Source organism: Brassica napus, chromosome C9 (assembly GCF_020379485.1).
Source record: "Brassica napus cultivar Da-Ae chromosome C9, Da-Ae, whole genome shotgun sequence".
Classification (NCBI taxonomy): domain Eukaryota; kingdom Viridiplantae; phylum Streptophyta; class Magnoliopsida; order Brassicales; family Brassicaceae; genus Brassica; species Brassica napus.
In genome coordinates this window covers 45,951,397-45,967,976 of record NC_063452.1, presented here as the reverse complement: position 1 = coordinate 45,967,976, position 16,580 = coordinate 45,951,397, and the positions used below count along the sequence as shown (strand labels likewise).

At 39.9% G+C, this 16,580-nt stretch overlaps 3 protein-coding genes and 1 long non-coding RNA gene across 9 annotated transcripts; 2 read left to right on the top strand and 2 right to left on the bottom strand.

Moving 5' to 3' along the window:
• The first annotated feature begins 220 nt into the window (after positions 1-220).
• Positions 221-2,490, top strand: LOC106390893 (fasciclin-like arabinogalactan protein 1). The gene is made up of 2 exons (XM_013831435.3): positions 221-930; positions 1,614-2,490. Exons 1-2 carry the CDS (start codon positions 283-285, stop codon positions 2,235-2,237), a joined length of 1,272 nt encoding a protein of 423 aa, XP_013686889.1. The 5' UTR covers positions 221-282; the 3' UTR covers positions 2,238-2,490.
• Positions 2,491-2,538: 48 nt separating this feature from the next.
• Positions 2,539-4,086, bottom strand: LOC125592937. Its single transcript, XR_007328755.1, has 2 exons — positions 3,277-4,086; positions 2,539-2,842 (listed from the first exon to the last, which is right to left on the bottom strand). It is a non-coding gene; the product is annotated as an uncharacterized LOC125592937 (long non-coding RNA).
• Positions 4,087-4,345: 259 nt separating this feature from the next.
• Positions 4,346-7,258, top strand: LOC106390894 (cleavage and polyadenylation specificity factor subunit 6-like). Of its 2 annotated transcripts, XR_002661328.2 has the most exons (3): positions 4,374-6,667; positions 6,744-6,785; positions 6,951-7,258. XR_002661328.2 is itself a non-coding variant. In XM_013831436.3 (2 exons), the coding sequence occupies exon 1, from the start codon at positions 4,600-4,602 to the stop codon at positions 6,652-6,654; it is 2,055 nt and encodes a 684-aa protein (XP_013686890.1). In that variant the 5' UTR covers positions 4,346-4,599; the 3' UTR covers positions 6,655-6,667; positions 6,951-7,258. The 2 variants fall into 2 exon arrangements, 1 of the variants encoding a protein (XP_013686890.1); XM_013831436.3 differs by lacking the exon at positions 6,744-6,785 and having other exon boundaries at positions 4,346-6,667.
• A 659-nt stretch (positions 7,259-7,917) lies between these two features.
• On the bottom strand, positions 7,918-12,346 carry LOC106390895 (DEK domain-containing chromatin-associated protein 4). 5 transcript variants are annotated; one of them, XM_022710016.2, is made up of 13 exons: positions 12,137-12,346; positions 10,590-11,769; positions 10,466-10,499; positions 10,327-10,353; positions 10,150-10,232; positions 9,914-9,973; positions 9,714-9,824; positions 9,552-9,632; positions 9,394-9,468; positions 8,765-9,281; positions 8,589-8,689; positions 8,478-8,508; positions 7,918-8,364 (listed from the first exon to the last, which is right to left on the bottom strand). In XM_022710016.2, the coding sequence occupies exons 2-13, from the start codon at positions 11,718-11,720 to the stop codon at positions 8,207-8,209; spliced, it is 2,409 nt and encodes an 802-aa protein (XP_022565737.1). In that variant the 5' UTR covers positions 11,721-11,769; positions 12,137-12,346; the 3' UTR covers positions 7,918-8,206. The 5 variants fall into 5 exon arrangements, with proteins under 5 accessions (XP_022565737.1, XP_022565738.1, XP_048624612.1 ...); XM_022710017.2 differs by having other exon boundaries at positions 12,016-12,211; XM_048768655.1 differs by having other exon boundaries at positions 12,090-12,172.
• Between the last annotated feature and the right edge of the window lie 4,234 nt (positions 12,347-16,580).

Sequence of the window (16,580 nt, the reverse complement as noted above, 5' to 3'; positions counted from 1 at the left end):
TACATGAGTCTGCTTTGTTTGCTGACAAAAAAAAAAAAAAAAAGAAACAGTAGGTGGAAAGAGTGGAAGCACAGCGTGTGACATGGTCTCACAAATCACAAACTTGCAAGCCCATAAGTTTAAATTCGCAATAAATATTAAAAAAATAACAATGGCACAACGGTAATTTCATAACAAGCCAAGTCCATTTAAGTAACCCAATCTACGTCTTCTTAAAGCTCAGAGCTCACTCTCTCTCTCAAATCTCCAAACTCATCACAGTCTCCCTCCGCAGTATCAACAATGGCGAAGAAGATGAGAGAAGTAACCATCTCCTACATTCTCCCTATCATCCTCCTCCTAGCCGTCGAAACACACGCGCACAACGTCACGCGCCTCTTAGCAAGCCACCCTTCTTTCTCCTCCTTCAACCACTTCCTCACCCAAACTCACCTCGCCGGCGAAATCAACCGGAGAACAACCATAACCGTCCTCGCCGTCGACAACGCCGCCATGTCCGCCTTAACCTCGAAAGGCTACCCAATCTCCACCATCAAGAACATCCTCTCCCTCCACGTCCTCCTCGACTACTTCGGCGCCAAAAAAATCCACCAGATCCGCGACGGTTCAGCTCTCGCCGCCACTCTCTTCCAAGCCACCGGAGCAGCTCCGGGAACCACCGGATTCGTCAACATAACGGATCTGAGAGGCGGTAAGGTCGGACTCGGTCCCGACGGTGGAGATCTGTCTTCCTTCTTCGTCAAATCCGTTGAAGAAGTTCCGTACAACATCTCCATTATTCAGATCAGCAAAGTCTTACCGTCGGAAACGGCGTCGGCTCCGACTCCAGCTCCGGCTGAGATGAATCTCACCGGAATAATGTCGGCTCATGGCTGTAAAGTTTTCGCTGAGACGCTTCTCGCTAACCCTGGTGCTTCAAAAACTTACCAGGTAACTTACTAAACCCTGATGATTAGTTTCAATATTTGTATATGATTATTCAAATAATTATTCAGTTATTAGATGCATGCTGCTGTATAAATGTATAAATTAATTATTCACTACTCAAAACCCTGGTTTTGCAATTAATTAAGTACTTTATTAGGTTTTCCCGTTTTCCAGTTAAAAACAATTAATCAAGAAATACATGCATGTTACCTTATAAATACAGAAAATTAAATAAAACAAAAGGAGGCAGGTACAATAATTACACAGATTAAACCCTAATTACTCGAATCAGAAACGATACGCCAATTAGTACTAATTATTTCCGTTGTTAAGTTGGAATTTAACTTTGATTAGAAAAGATGCATGTGCTTGTTCTGTTGCTTGTGGCTTATAGCCGTTGGTTTTGCAACAAAAGTCAAAAAAGTGTTTGACAGTGTTAGGTAGCTTAATGAACAAATATATAGTCAAACATATAGACTTTGATTACCTCAATTATCGCATCATTATACGATTCTAAATTCTTATAATTCGAATTTAAAAGATTTACCTTTTCAATATGAAAAGTAGCAATAATTTTCCCCACTAACTCACTAGCCACTATAATTGAGTAGATAAATTGAAGTAGTTGACAAATATTACTCGAGTGATTCAAACGGGGTTTTTGGACTGTGTTAATGTTGTAACAGGAGAGTGTAGAAGGAGGCATGACAGTGTTCTGTCCAGGAGATGACGCCATGAAAGGATTCTTGCCCAAATACAAGAACTTGACTGCTCCAAAGAAAGAAGCTTTCCTTGACTTCCTCGCTGTCCCCACCTATTACTCAATGGCCATGCTCAAATCTAACAATGGTCCGATGAACACACTTGCCACGGACGGATCCAGCAAGTTCGAGCTCACTGTACAGAACGATGGAGAGAAAGTTACCCTCAGGACAAGGATCAACACTGTCCAGATCGTTGATACTATTATTGACGAGCAGCCCTTGGCTATTTATGCTACAGATAAGGTTTTACTGCCTAAGGAGCTCTTTAAGGCTTCGGCTGTTGAAGCTCCTGCTCCGGCACCGGAGGATGGAGATGTTGCGGATTCTCCTAAACCGGCTAAAGGGAAAGGGAAGGGGAAGAAGAAGAAGGCTGCGCCGTCTCCTGACGATTCGTTTGGTGATTCGGATTCGCCTGCGGAAGGGCCTGATGGAGATGCGGATGATGCGACTGCTGATGAAGCCAGTGCGGTTAGGATCGTCGGAGGAGCAACGGCTGGTTTGGTGGTGAGCCTGTTCTGCTTGTTTGCTTCTTCTTCGCTTCTGTAGTTCACTTCTTGTCTTTGTTCGTTTGTTCTAGAATCTTTATTTATGGATTTGAGGGAAAGTAATTGATGTTTATTAAATGTCCCTTTATTGATGTTCATTTTTATTTAAAAGTTTGGGTGTCAAATTAATTAGTCGGTGGATTTTTTTGTTTGGGTGTTTTTTGTTCACGTGTTTTGTTTGGTTGATGATGTAATGAATGGTGTTAGCCGTTGGGATTGAGCACTAGTTTCTAGTTTATACTTTTGCGGTAATACTCTTACTTCTAGTTTTTTTTTTCTTATGAATGGAGAGAGTGTTTATGGAACATGAAAACATAGCCATCCAGGCTAAACAGACAGCTATTACAAGGAAACAAATACAACATAGAAGGATAGGAGTATACAAAACGCTTAAACAACTAATGACGTCGAGAAGTCCTCTGATCTCAACGACCATCGAGCTGTAAAGTGAGACGAAGCCTTGGAAATTAGAGACCACAATCAGTGATATAACTCCCAGGATTGAAGCAGCAGCAAATGCACAATCAACAATCTTCAACATAGCTACAAAGTCTTTGATTAGAACTTCAGTGTTAGAAGTATTTCTAATCTTCAACATTAGACTCCCTGCAACAAAACCACACAAGGTAGATGATGAAATTGGAAGAGGAACAACCTCTATAAAGGAGGAAACCAGACAATAACTGTCCAACAAAACCCGATTCACATAATGAATGGATATGCGAGGCATCACTCCATTAAGCTGCCACAACTGAACATATAATGACTTGAGTACCACAAAGGTAGAACTGCACAAAGCAGTAAAAGGACTGCATACTGCAGTAAAGGGGCACACCAAGGCCAAGGCGAGACACATAGACAAACCACAAGAGAGTTCAAGATACCAAACTAAGGATATCAACTCATCATCTAACATTAAGTTAGAAAATCTCTGAGATAAAACCTAGATTAATGGAAGAGAAAGAGAGACCAGTGTTGTAGCAACAACCACATTGACAAGCATGCTGGGAAAGGAACATTTAGAGCTCCAGTCAACGCACCAGCAAAGAATCATATTACCAACGACGGTACGTCAGGAGGGTCTGGTGCTTCTGGCGAAGAGAGAGTTTCAGGCGGCAGTCTGGTGGAGAGAGAGCTTCAAGCGGCGGATCTGGCGAAGATAAAGCTTCAAACAAGTGTTCTAGCTGCTCCTCCGGAACCAGATCTGGAGGTTCCGGCTTACAGGATAGTGAAGGAGGGCTCTTCGTCACTGAAACGAAAGCAGGGTCTGAGACATTGGAAAGGCGAATTCTCACCGGAGGCAACGAACTAGGCATGGAAAACGCAGAGACAGATGAAAAGCTCGACCTTTGAGCTTTCAAGAGTTCTTCACCTCTCCTTGAAACGCTTCGGGTTAACCTAGGTGGAGTCCCGATGAGGAGAAGCATAGCTTCTTAAATGGAGGTTTGGACGGGGATGATGACAGAGAAGACCTTGCAGTGTGAATCCATGGAGATCGAAGGGTGATCTTGAAATGACGCCTTGGGTGGTGTGCCAGAGAGAAAAGGTCTCTAGTACTCTTACTTCTAGTTTATACCACTAGTTCGTAAATGATATATAGTTCGAAGAATCAAACGTAAAATACGTATACTTACTGTAAATGAAAGTCCTATAGAACAACAGTTAAATAATATATAGAATGACCAAACTAGAGTTGTCACAATATTCCTAGTCGTGCTTCTGCGTTTGTCAGGTTACATGAATCGCCACTATGAACTAAGATGAACTTCCTCCTCTTGCTTGTTTAGTAAAGTTTAAAGTGCCTATTGTTGTCAATGCATGGTTCTCTCCCTCTTCATTCTTCAACGAGCGTTTTGGATCCATCCTTTTAAGGACTGCGTGCCATTAGAAAGCTCAGACGACGTGACGTTCATTAGATTTTCGAAAGGCTGAACAACAAGTAGTTTACGTTTGTCCTCAAAGTAAGCCCAGCCCATTTCCCATTGGTATAATTAGGAGTATTACTCATCATAGCCCATGAAACACGCGAATGTTCTCGCAGTACACGTGTTTCCTTCATTCGTAAAGGATTTTTATCATGCGCTTACCACGCTGTGCACGTTAGCGATATTAGTTGGATTCCATTCCACATTTCTCGAAACGAAAAGAAAGAAAAAATGTTTATTTTAATAAGAAAATCCTAGAAATTTCACAAATCTACCGGATTAGGGTTTCTAGCGAGTGCTCCTTCTCTCCGTTTCTAGCTTCCGGAGACGAAGATTCTGCAATCTTTTTGTGCCCTTGAGATTGTTTCTGTTAGAGTGAGCTTAAGCTTTGAGAATTTGATCGAAAGGAAGAAGCTTTTTTTTTTTGTTTTGTTTAAGATGGACGAGGGAGATGGGAGAGATCAGTTCCATCGAAACGAGGCGATCTCTGCCGTCGCTGACGAGGGTTTTATGGCGGAGGAAGACGACGATTACGATGATCTCTATAACGACGTTAATGTCGGAGATGCGTTTCTTCAGTCTGCGAGGAAGACCGACGAGGTGGAATCAAGAAACGAGGAGAAGGAGAAGGTCAAAACGGAGGGTGAAGAACCAGTTTTAGGTACACCAGAAGCTGAGATTTCGATACCTGGTTTGGTTGGTGAGAGCGTTGCTGTCAAAGAAGAAGCAGAATCAGAAGCTGGGGAAGGAAGTGTTACTGGTGTGGTAGTCGCTTCTAGTGGATATGGAGCTCAAGAGCGTAAGGTACCTGGCGGAGTTGTAGCTGGAACTGGTGGCGGGCTTAGACTTAGAGTTGAGCTAGGGCAAGCTCCTACTAGGGCTAATGATGCGGAGGCTCCTAAAGGAAATAACTTTTCTCATGGTGTGTTGCCACCCCCGCCTAGCTTGGGAAATAACGGGAATTTGATGAGACCTGTGTTGGGTAATGCTAATGGCGTGACTCCTCCTGGACCTGGTGGTAACATGGTCGGGAACGGAGCTATTATCCATATGCCTGGTGTGGGGAACGGTGGTGGTGGTGGCGTAACTACTCTTTTCATTGGTGATTTGCATTGGTGGACAACCGATGCTGAACTTGAGGCTGAGCTTTGCAAGTATGGTACAGTGAAGGAGGTTAGGTTCTTCGATGAGAAAGCTAATGGGAAGTCGAGAGGGTATTGTCAAGCGGAGTTCTATGATCCTATGGCAGCTGCCGCTTGCAAAGAGGGGATGGATGGTTATGAGTTCAATGGTAGGCCTTGTGTTGTTGAGATTGCCCCTCCGTATATGGTTAAGAGACTGGGGGAGGCACAGGTGAACAGAAGCCAACAGGCGCAAGCTGCACTTGCACAAGCTAAGAGAGGAGGGCCTGCTGATCCTCCGAGTAAACCAGTCATTGCCACCACCACCAACAACAACGGCGGGAATTTCCAAGGTGGGGAAAATAGAGGATTCGGTAGAGGTAACTGGGGTAGAGGGAATGCTCAAGGAATGAGTGGTAGGGGACCAGGTGGTCAAATGAGGAATAGGCCTGGGATGGGTGGAAGAGGTTTGATGGGTAATGGTGGAGGTGGTGGGTTTGGTCAGGGAATGGGCACAGGGCCTCCTATGAATATGATGCATCCAATGATGGGGCAAGGGTTTGAACAGGGTTTTGGTGGACCCATGGGGAGAATGGGAACGTATGGAGGATTCCCTGGGGCTCCAGGTCCACCGTTTCCTGGGCTTTTACCCTCGTTCCCTCCTGTTGGAGGAGTTGGATTACCTGGAGTGGCACCTCACGTGAATCCAGCGTTTTTTGGAAGAGGGATGCCGATGAATGGAATGGGAATGATGCCTAATGCTGGTGTTGATATGGGAATGTGGGATCCTAATAGTGGAGGATGGGGTGGTGGTGGTGAAGATTTGAGTGCTGCCAGAGCTGCGGAATCGAGTTACGGGGAGGAAGCTGCATCGGATCACCAGTATGGAGAGGTTAATCACGATAGAGGGGCTCGTCCGAATCATGTAAAGGATAAAGAGAGAGCTTCAGAAAGGGAATGGTCTGGTTCATCTGATAGAAGGAATCGTGAGGATAAATATGCTGGTTATGAAAGGGACATAACGAGAGAGAAAGATGTTGGTCACCGTTATGATTTGCCAGAGAGAAGGCATCGTGATGATAGAGACACCGGTCGTGAGCGTGAGAGGGAACATCATCATAAGGAGCGTGAACGTTCCAGGGATCGTGACAGAGAAATGGACAGGGAGAAGGTTCGTCATAGAGAAGAACGAGAAAGATATGGTGGTGATCATCGTAATAGACACAGGGACGAACCTGAGCATGATGATGAGTGGAACAGAGGTCGATCATCCAGAGGGCACAGCAAGTCACGGTTGTCTCGGGAGGATAACCATCGGTCGAGATCAAGGGATGCTGATTATGGGAAAAGAAGGCGTCTTACAGTTGAATAGTTATTGCATAAAAGTAAGTAGTTGAATCTAATGATATCTTTCATTCCTCATGTAAATTTGTATCATTCATTTTCATGTTTTGCTTTCAGACATTGCTAAATTACTGGTCAGATTAGTTTGTATACTAAAAGGTAGCTGTCTGACCATGTTATTGTCCCATTGTCTAAAAGACTAGTGTATGCTTTCTTAGAAGAAAGATTTTCGAAAATAACGAGTTGACAGTTACCATTTTGGTGTATACTTTATTCCCCTTTTCGTTGCTGACTAAGGTTTCTGTTGTCTTCTTAAATTTGTAGTGTTATGGGTAGATTGACTTTGAGAGCTCCCACAAAATTCTGAAGCCGTATGGAAGAAGAAGAAGAAAGAAGACCCCAGGAAGAGTCGACTCGTCACAGAAAGAAGTCTTTCACTGGTGAATCTCTTCTTCAACTCAGCTTAGTTACTTAGAATTGGAAAAAAAACTTGGCAAACGTTTGCCTTATTTAAGTTTCAGGACTCCTTACCGTTTACCAGTTTTATTATATGTGAAACTTCTAAGACCAGTGTATGGTGGTGATGTTATGGCCTGTCGTTTGTCCTTGTTCTTATTCTAATTGTTTCTGAATTTGTGATTGTGTAGTTGTATTAGTCGCAGCCAAATAGTTAGCTTGGCCAGTGTCACTGATCTCGTTTCTCCATGTTTTAGCCATCTGAGTTGTATTGTATGTTTTCACTGAATTTGTAAGCCCTTCGTCTGCCTTAGGATCTTCAGAGGTCATGGATACATGACAAATGTAACAGCATGTGCATCCTTTGGGGGTTGTGTTTTTCGAATTTCCGAAAGTGTTGCAGTAGATCATCTTTTTCTTGTTGTTGTTAAGAGGAAGTCTAATAGCTTCTATAAGTAAATGTAACGTCACAGTTATCCATGTTCTTCATCTTTTTAAGTTTCTGTTGATACGAAACACATCCTCATCAATGGCATACAGATACTTTTATCTTCAGTAGCACTGGCCAAGTTAATTCTTCCTGTTTCTGGTGCCCACTTGAGACATTGCTTGATTCATTAGAATAGGTTTCTTTAAGTTTTTGCTTGTCCCTTCTTTCTCTGCAATCCATCAATGGGTCACTTTCGAGCTTGGTCTTTGTTTGCTATCGTAAGATTATTAATGTCAACGTCAGTGGTCTCCCATACTCACTAAACCAAATCAAGACGCGCGAAATAATAGATTGCACAGAGGAAACAACATGAGAGAGAGGCTCGGGAAGTTTGCACAAAATATCTTTTAGAAAAACACAAGGGTTTTTTTTATGTGAAACAGCATAAAACCCCTGAAGGAGCTTATGTTTAAATCGTACACACACACGAAACTGCCTTGTACTACTCATCAGCTTCTTCCTCTCTGACTCTACCAAAAGTAAATAAGAAAAGAACTCCTGTTTATAGCACAAGTCCCGACCAAAAACAACCAACAAATTACATTCTCTGGTATATTTGCCTAGTGAGGCAAATGGGGATAGAGACCCCTTGAAGATTAAATAGTAGCTAAGACTAGATTTAAATGCTTTGTGATCAAGCCTTGACCTCCTCTCCACCAGCTTTCTCTTTCTCAGCATCTTCTTCTTCTCCAACTTCATTCTCGGCTTCATCTGCTAGCTTAGTCAGCTCATCTTGAATCATCAGCTTTATCGATGATTTTCTTGAGGTGAGATCCAGTTTGAACATCCCAGCTGAAAACATGTGAAAACAATGCATGTAATAACGCAGAAAATAGAAACCATACGCAGGACTATCATCAATCAAGTAAAGAACTGCTAAGGAACAATCTCATCTGTCCACATACCTAGTCGATTGAGGATGTCAGTGAACGTGGCCTGTCAAAAAACGATACAGCATTTGTTAGCACAATTAGTGTAGTTTCATGAAAAGGATGTTTCATGGTTCAAATCCTCACCGTGTTAAAGTCCACTTCCTTCAAGATATCGACAATTGCATTTTTCAACTCTTCATCACTAGGCTCCTTGGTTTTGTCTTTTCCTTTTCCGCCTCTTTTTCCTATTAGCAGATAAACAAGAATAACAGACACAGATAAAACAGTGGCGGAAAAAAAACAAGAGGGTATGAGCAAACCTGGTTTCTCTTTTGATGCAGATTTTGAAGGAACCGAGGACTGCTCCTTGGCCGGTTTTTCAGTCTTCTTCCTCTTAGAGGACGATGCCTTTGGACTAGTATCACTGTCGTCGTCATCACTCTTCTTTCTTTTTCCTGCTGAACGCTTTTGAGCAACTTTCTTTGGGGGTGGACTGGATTTCGTCGAGACTGCAGCTTTCTTGCTTCTTGATTTCCCTGCTGTCGATTCTTTCTTTCCAGATACTGTCCTAGAACCACGTTTCTTCTTTTTAGTTTCTTCCTCTGACTCTGAGTCTGAGTCCTCAGATTCAACTTTCTCCTCACTTTCAGAAGGTTGAGGGGCCTCATCATCCGATTGATCAGGAATCCCGTTTTCATTCTCCTCCTCCTCCTCATCAATCTCTTCATCTTCCTCCTCTGTCTCATGCTCTCTCTCCTCTTCTTCTTCCTCCTCTTTCTCTTCTTCAGACTCATCATCAGAATGAGGTAAGCTCTTTTTGTCAGTCTTTTTTTGGCTCTGCAAAAAAAAAAAACGCAACGAAATTAATTAAACCGACACATACATTGTCTTCACCTTTTTTTTAACACAAGGGCGCTCAGACGTCCAGTTGCAAGCTATTCAATAATACCTTTGCTGATCGTTTAGAAGATGAACTTCCAGCTGCATGTGAACTTTTCGTAGGAGTTCTTTTGCGTTTTGCGCCCTTTACAACAGAACAAGAAAAACAAATTGTTATATGCTCAACAACATTCCAAACTCAACAAGCGTTTCTACCATCAAAGTTACCTTCTCTTTCTCGTAAACAGGAACATCAGTAGTCGCATGAGGCTTTTCCAAGAACTTAAATAGCTTTGCAACAATGTCTTCCTGTATGTGAGGAAAACTACGGGTCAGATGCCAAGTTGACTACAATAGAAAGAACACGGTGACATTAAAACCCTAAGTAACCTTTTTCGTTGTAGCCTTGCCAACCGATAAGTCAAAGAGATCGCAAAACTCCAGCAGCTTCTCCTTGTTGCATTTGTCAAGCTTTTCTTTTATTTTATCTTTTGCCTTTTCCTGCCATATATCATTTGAGGTAAAATATCAACGCAAGGAAAAACGAGACGAGCATATGTAGAACAAGCCTAATGTGCTATGCCTCCCACCTCATCTCCTTGCCATTTGTAACCAGAAAAGCGCAATATGTTTGCCTTAACCTGTGCAGCCTGTCAAAGCACGAAAAATCGAGTCATGTGTAAACATGATTAGCAGACTCTCAGTAAGCGTGAGGATAACAATGGATGCCACTCCTAAGAATTTCAAACTACACTAGAATCCCCACAAGAACATGGAACACTTAATGGGGGTGGCAATATATTAAATGGTACAAAGAGGTGCTCACTCTCCCTCTTCTCCCGCCAAATAGAATTGTGTGCAGAAGCTTGAAAACGTCCTCAGACTTCTTCCTTGCTATCTTGTAAGCAACTGCAGAGAAACATATAACTTATAAAGTTCAGTTCAAGTGAATGAGCAGATGAAACAAATTAATTAATTAGAAAACGTGGTCATGACCCAGTACCACCCAGTACTACAGCTTGCAGACAACCTTTGATCAAAAAGAGAATCACAAAGGGGAATCCATTAATAGGAAAGGACTATGTACTCTATCAATGTTCCTGAGAGGAACTTTAAAAAGGCTATAAGGATTACGAGCATACCATTGGGGATATCTTTAAGAGGTGTTCCTTTTCCCTGCAATATCCAAAAGTAACTAATAAACAGATCTAACAAATAATACACTATAGATTAGAGACTAAACACAGGAGGAAACTATTGGCAAACCTTTTCAACTTGGAATTCCTTTGAGGAATCTTTATCAATCACCGCAACAAGCCTTTCCACAGATTTTCGCTCGCGGACAGGGCGATCAGAGTATGGAGTCTTGGGTTCAGCATCCTTCTTTTCTTCCTCGCTCTTTGTCTTCCTGCGAGTCTTCTCATTCTTCCCTTTCCCTCGCTTGCTGGACTTCTTGCTGTCTTCATTTTCATCTTCCTTATCATCATTGTTCTTTTCTTTTTCATCTTCTTTCTCATCCATGCTCTCTTCTTTTTTATCTTCCTTCTCGTCCTTTGTCTCCTCCTCTTTATCTTCATCCTCATCCTTGCTATCATCTACATCATTTTCATCCTCACCGTTAGCCTCTGCTTTTTCGTCTTCCTCTTTTGGCTCATTGACATCAGTGTCTTCCTCTTCCTTGTTCGCTTCCTTCACTTCCTCTTCTTTGTTTGATTTTTCCTCCTTCCCATCTTCAGCCATTTCGCCCTCATTCCTTTCCTTTGGTGCCTCTTCTTTGTTACTTGTATCCCTCTTTTCAACCTCATCGACACTGTCCCCCTCGTCTCCACCCACTAACTTATCTTCCTTACTCTCTTCTTCGTTTCCATTTACTTTCTCCTCCTCTGATTCTTTCTCAGTTTTATCTTGGCTTCCTTCAGTTGTATCTATCTTGTTCACCACTTCGGAACCTTTTGTGTCTGTCTCACTCTTGTCATCAGACTCCACGGTTTCCTTCATCACAGTATCTTCCGCTGTAGCACCTCCAGACACACCATCACCAGCTTCCAACTTCTTCCCATCTGTGTCTTCATCCATTTGGTCAGCTTCTGGTTGTCCCTTTACTTCGTTTGCTTCAGCAATCTCTGCTGGCTCCTTGACATCTTTTTCTTCTGTTTTCTCAGTCTCAGCTTTCGTTTCTTTTTCTGAAACCTCTGCCTCTTCATCTTGCTTGATGTCATCATCTATCTCCATTTTCTCAGATCCAGTATCCTCACCTTTCTTATTTTCCTGTGTTCCCTCGCCACTAGCATTCTCCTCCGCCTGTTTCCCACTGATTTCACCTGATGGCTTTGGAAGAGAACTGGTGGTCCCATTTGCTGTTGGCTCCGCAGTGACTTTCGTATCTTCTTCCCCCATCGTAAACACAGTGTTCAGCAGATCTCCAATACAAAACTTCACGAAAAGGCTGTGGAAAATAAAAGTTCACAACTATATAAATACTCATCTGGGCTCTCTAATCGAAAAGAAAAGTGTTTCAGTTTCAGTTATTTATCATTCAGATCAAATCCAAACTAAGAATAATACCACAAATTATCATAAAGTTCAATACTTTTTGGGGGAAACCCATAGATTTAGATCCAAACAACAACTATGACAGAGAAGATCAAAGAGCTATCTCAAACATCAAATTCGCAAATCAGAGAGAACGTACACACAAACCCTAAACGCGACTTCAAGAAAACCCACAAGCGGATTCAGAAAGATCAAACAAAAAGAAGCACACACAGTGTTGAAAAGAGGCTCGACAAAAGGAGAAGACTTTGGAATCTCACCTCGCTATCCAAAGGGAAGGGGGGGCCTCTCAAAGCTCTCTACTTTCTTTTTTATTTCGTTCGAATCAGAACAAATACCAACTCATTCGCAAAACCTGATTTTAACTTCATTGCCACGTCGGACCTGTGAGCTTAATGGACGGCTCAGATTGTGTGTCTTACGTACTCTTGTGGATCGGTGGACAATCTTTAATTTAAGATTATCCTCTGCTAGATGTAGTATATACATTGTTTTTAATGAAGTCATCGTGGATATTTTATAATGTAAAATATTTTGGTTTTTACTATTTTTTGAGAAAAGAAAGAAATATTTCCCCCTATTTAATTGATGATAGTAATAAAAATAATATAATATGAATGTAATCGCATAATCTAGTTAAAAACAAAAAGAATATAAAATTTAGTGAAGAGACTCCGAAACATACGCTAAACTCTACTCTCTCACATTACCAATCCGGTTAATTGGTTTAGCTGTTTTATTATTTAATCTTCATTTATTTAAGTTCAGCAAATAACAAAGAGAAAGACTTGGTCTCCTGACTTGTAGGAGAACAGGCTCAACTCTCTCACGTTGAGTTTTCTTCAACTTCATGTACCCATTTGCTTCTTGTTTTGTAGGAACTAGTGTTCCATCTTTTTTATTTAAATCAATGAAAACAACAAAAAGAGGTAGTCTTAACTACCCAAAGAAAAGTGTGTTCTTAGTTTGTTTTTGGCAAATTCTCTTTGATTTGAAGAGGGACCTTAATTGGTATCAAATCACATGTTTCTAGATCAACAATAGATAATCCTATAACTGGGACCTATCAATTGGTATCAGAACATGTTTTGTTATTGATGAGACTGCAAGACTTGGTCTCCTGACTTGTAGGAGAACAGGCTCAACTCTCTCACGTTGAGTTTTCTTCAACTTCATGTACCCATTTGCTTCCTGTTTTGTAGGAACTAGTGTTCCATCTTTTTTATTTAAATCAATGAAAACAACAAAAAGAGGTAGTCTTAACTACCCAAAGAAAAGTGTGTTCTTAGTTTGTTTTTGGCAAATTCTCTTTGATTTGAAGAGGGACCTTAATTGGTATCAAATCACATGTTTCTAGATCAACAATAGATAATCCTATAACTGGGACCTATCAATTGGTATCAGAACATGTTTTGTTATTGATGAGACTGCAAGACATACGCTAAACTCTACTCTCTCACATTACCAATCTGGTTAATTGGTTTAGCTGTTTTATTATTTAATCTTCATTTATTTAAGTTCAGCAAATAACAAAGAGAAAGACTTGGTCTCCTGACTTGTAGGAGAACAGGCTCAACTCTCTCACGTTGAGTTTTCCTCAACTTCATGTACCCATTTGCTTCCTGTTTTGTAGGAACTAGTGTTCCATCTTTTCTATTTAAATCAATGAAAACAACAAAAAGAGGTAGTCTTAACTACCCAAAGAAAAGTGTGTTCTTAGTTTGTTTTTGGCAAATTCTCTTTGATTTGAAGAGGGACCTTAATTGGTATCAAATCACATGTTTCTAGATCAACAATAGATAATCCTATAACTGGGACCTATCAATTGGTATCAGAGCATGTTTTGTTATTGATGAGACTGCAAGACATACGCTAAACTCTACTCTCTCACATTACCAATCTGGTTAATTGGTTTAGCTGTTTTATTATTTAATCTTCATTTATTTAAGTTCAGCAAATAACAAAGAGAAAGACTTGGTCTCTTGACTTGTAGGAGAACAGGCTCAACTCTCTCACGTTGAGTTTTCCTCAACTTCATGTACCCATTTGCTTCCTGTTTTGTAGGAACTAGTGTTCCATCTTTTCTATTTAAATCAATGAAAACAACAAAAAGAGGTAGTCTTAACTACCCAAAGAAAAGTGTGTTCTTAGTTTGTTTTTGGCAAATTCTCTTTGCTTTGAAGAGGGACCTTAATTGGTATCAAATCACATGTTTCTAGATCAACAATAGATAATCCTATAACTGGGACCTATCAATTGGTATCAGAGCATGTTTTGTTATTGATGAGACTGCAAGACATACGCTAAACTCTACTCTCTCACATTACCAATTTGGTTAATTGGTTTAGCTGTTTTATTATTTAATCTTCATTTATTTAAGTTCAGCAAATAACAAAGAGAAAGACTTGGTCTCCTGACTTGTAGGAGAACAGGCTCAACTCTCTCACGTTGAGTTTTCCTCAACTTCATGTACCCATTTGCTTCTTGTTTTGTAGGAACTAGTGTTCCATCTTTTCTATTTAAATCAATGAAAACAACAAAAAGAGGTAGTCTTAACTACCCAAAGAAAAGTGTGTTCTTAGTTTATTTTTGGCAAATTCTCTTTGCTTTGAAGAGGGACCTTAATTGGTATCAAATCACATGTTTCTAAATCAACAATAGATAATCCTATAACTGGGACCTATCAATTGGTATCAGAGCATGTTTTGTTTTTGATCCGGACCACTTTGTGGTATCAAAAACTTTATATTTTTCATCTTCCTTGTTATCGGGTATTCTTCACGAATCAACGGTTATCAAGAATCCTCGACGAACGGCCATTCTTCAGAATCAACGATCATCGAGATCTATCCAGCTTTTTTTTTCTTTTCACCATTTTCTTCTTTTTGGGTTTGTTGATCAAGTTCAACATCCTTTATTTTGTATGGATTAAAATCCGTAATTCTTCCATTGTTTTTCAGTTTTCCAAAGAAAAAAAAAAGAAACATTCATCGTTTAAGTTAAAAAAAAAGGGTTTCTGTCATTTTCCTCTTGTTTTTGTTTTGTTATCCATAGCTTAAAAAAAAAAATTCATATTTCTTTGGAACAAATCAGAGTATGATTTTTCGTTTGGCTATTCCTTGAATCAACAAACACAGAATATCTAACTTGTTTGGTTTCAACTTAAAAAAAAAAAGTTTCTTTCCAATAATAAACCATGGAAACAGTTCGGTATTGGTCTTGGAGATTGTAGTTCGTGAAATACACATGAAAAAAAAGAAGAGGAGCAATTCAAGTCAAGTTCTCCTCTATTCAACATGAACCTTGAGGACAAGGTTCTTTCCGACGGCAGGAGTATTGATGAGACTTCAAGACATACGCTAAACTCTACTCTCTCACATTACCAATCTGGTTAATTGGTTTAGCTGTTTTATTATTTAATCTTTATTTATTTAAGTTCAGCAAATAACAAAGAGAAAGACTTGGTCTCCTGACTTGTAGGAGAACAGGCTCAACTCTCTCACGTTGAGTTTTCCTCAACTTCATGTACCCATTTGCTTCCTGTTTTGTAGGAACTAGTGTTCCATCTTTTCTATTTAAATCAATGAAAACAACAAAAAGAGGTAGTCTTAACTACCCAAAGAAAAGTGTGTTCTTAGTTTGTTTTTGGCAAATTCTCTTTGATTTGAAAAGGGACCTTGATTGGTATCAAATCACATGTTTCTATATCAACAATAGATAATCCTATAACTGGGACCTATCATTTAGCGTCATAATTTTTGATAAAATCTATAGGAATAAATAAATATTTACTTGGAAATAATGAATCGATTACCAAAAAAAATAAAATAATGAATCGAACTACATATGGTAGAATATAATAAATTAGTTGTCTAACAAAATAAATCAAAATGTATTCAATCATTCATTTAACAATATAATATATCTACTACCTCGTTAATCTCCATTGATTTATGTTTTCAAATCAAGCTTTTCGGACTTTTCATTAGAAACTAGGTCTGGGCGTTCGGTGGTCCGTTCGGTTTCGGTCCGTTCGGTTTCGGTCCGGGTGATTCGGATTTTCGGATTTTTGGATTTTCGGTGTTATGCTCATAAGTACCATTCGGTTTTTACTAATTATCGGATCGGGTTCGGTTTGGTTCCTTCCGGGTTCGGTTCGGATCGGATTTAACCAATGTTTAAAATCGTACAAAAATATATTTTTAAAAACCTCGAAAATTGACAAAAAAAGTTCAAAATATATAAATTATTTACAAATCTAATTAAAAAATAGTTAAACTATCTAAATTAACTAAAAAGTATTAAAAATAACAAATAAAACAAACTCCAAAATATTTTGAATACTCTAAAATGTCTAAATCACCTTAACATATATAAAAACATTAACATATTTAACTAATTTCGGATATCTTCGGATCCTAATTCGGATTTCGGTTCAGTTCGGGTTATAACCAAAGTCCAAAGTAGTAAGTTTATAAGTTCCATTCGGATATTTTTGTAAAACAGTTTGGATTCGGATTCGGATTCGGTTTTTTCGGTTCGGGTTAAGGTCGGTACTTCGGGTTGAGTTAAAAACGCACTGGCCTACTAGAAACTATAAGTGAAAGTTTATCTCCAGGTCTCCATAAGTCACTCTGCAGCCTTCCAACCCAATCATATACCCATATTTTCATCATATCGACCAAACAGATATGTTTTTCCAAA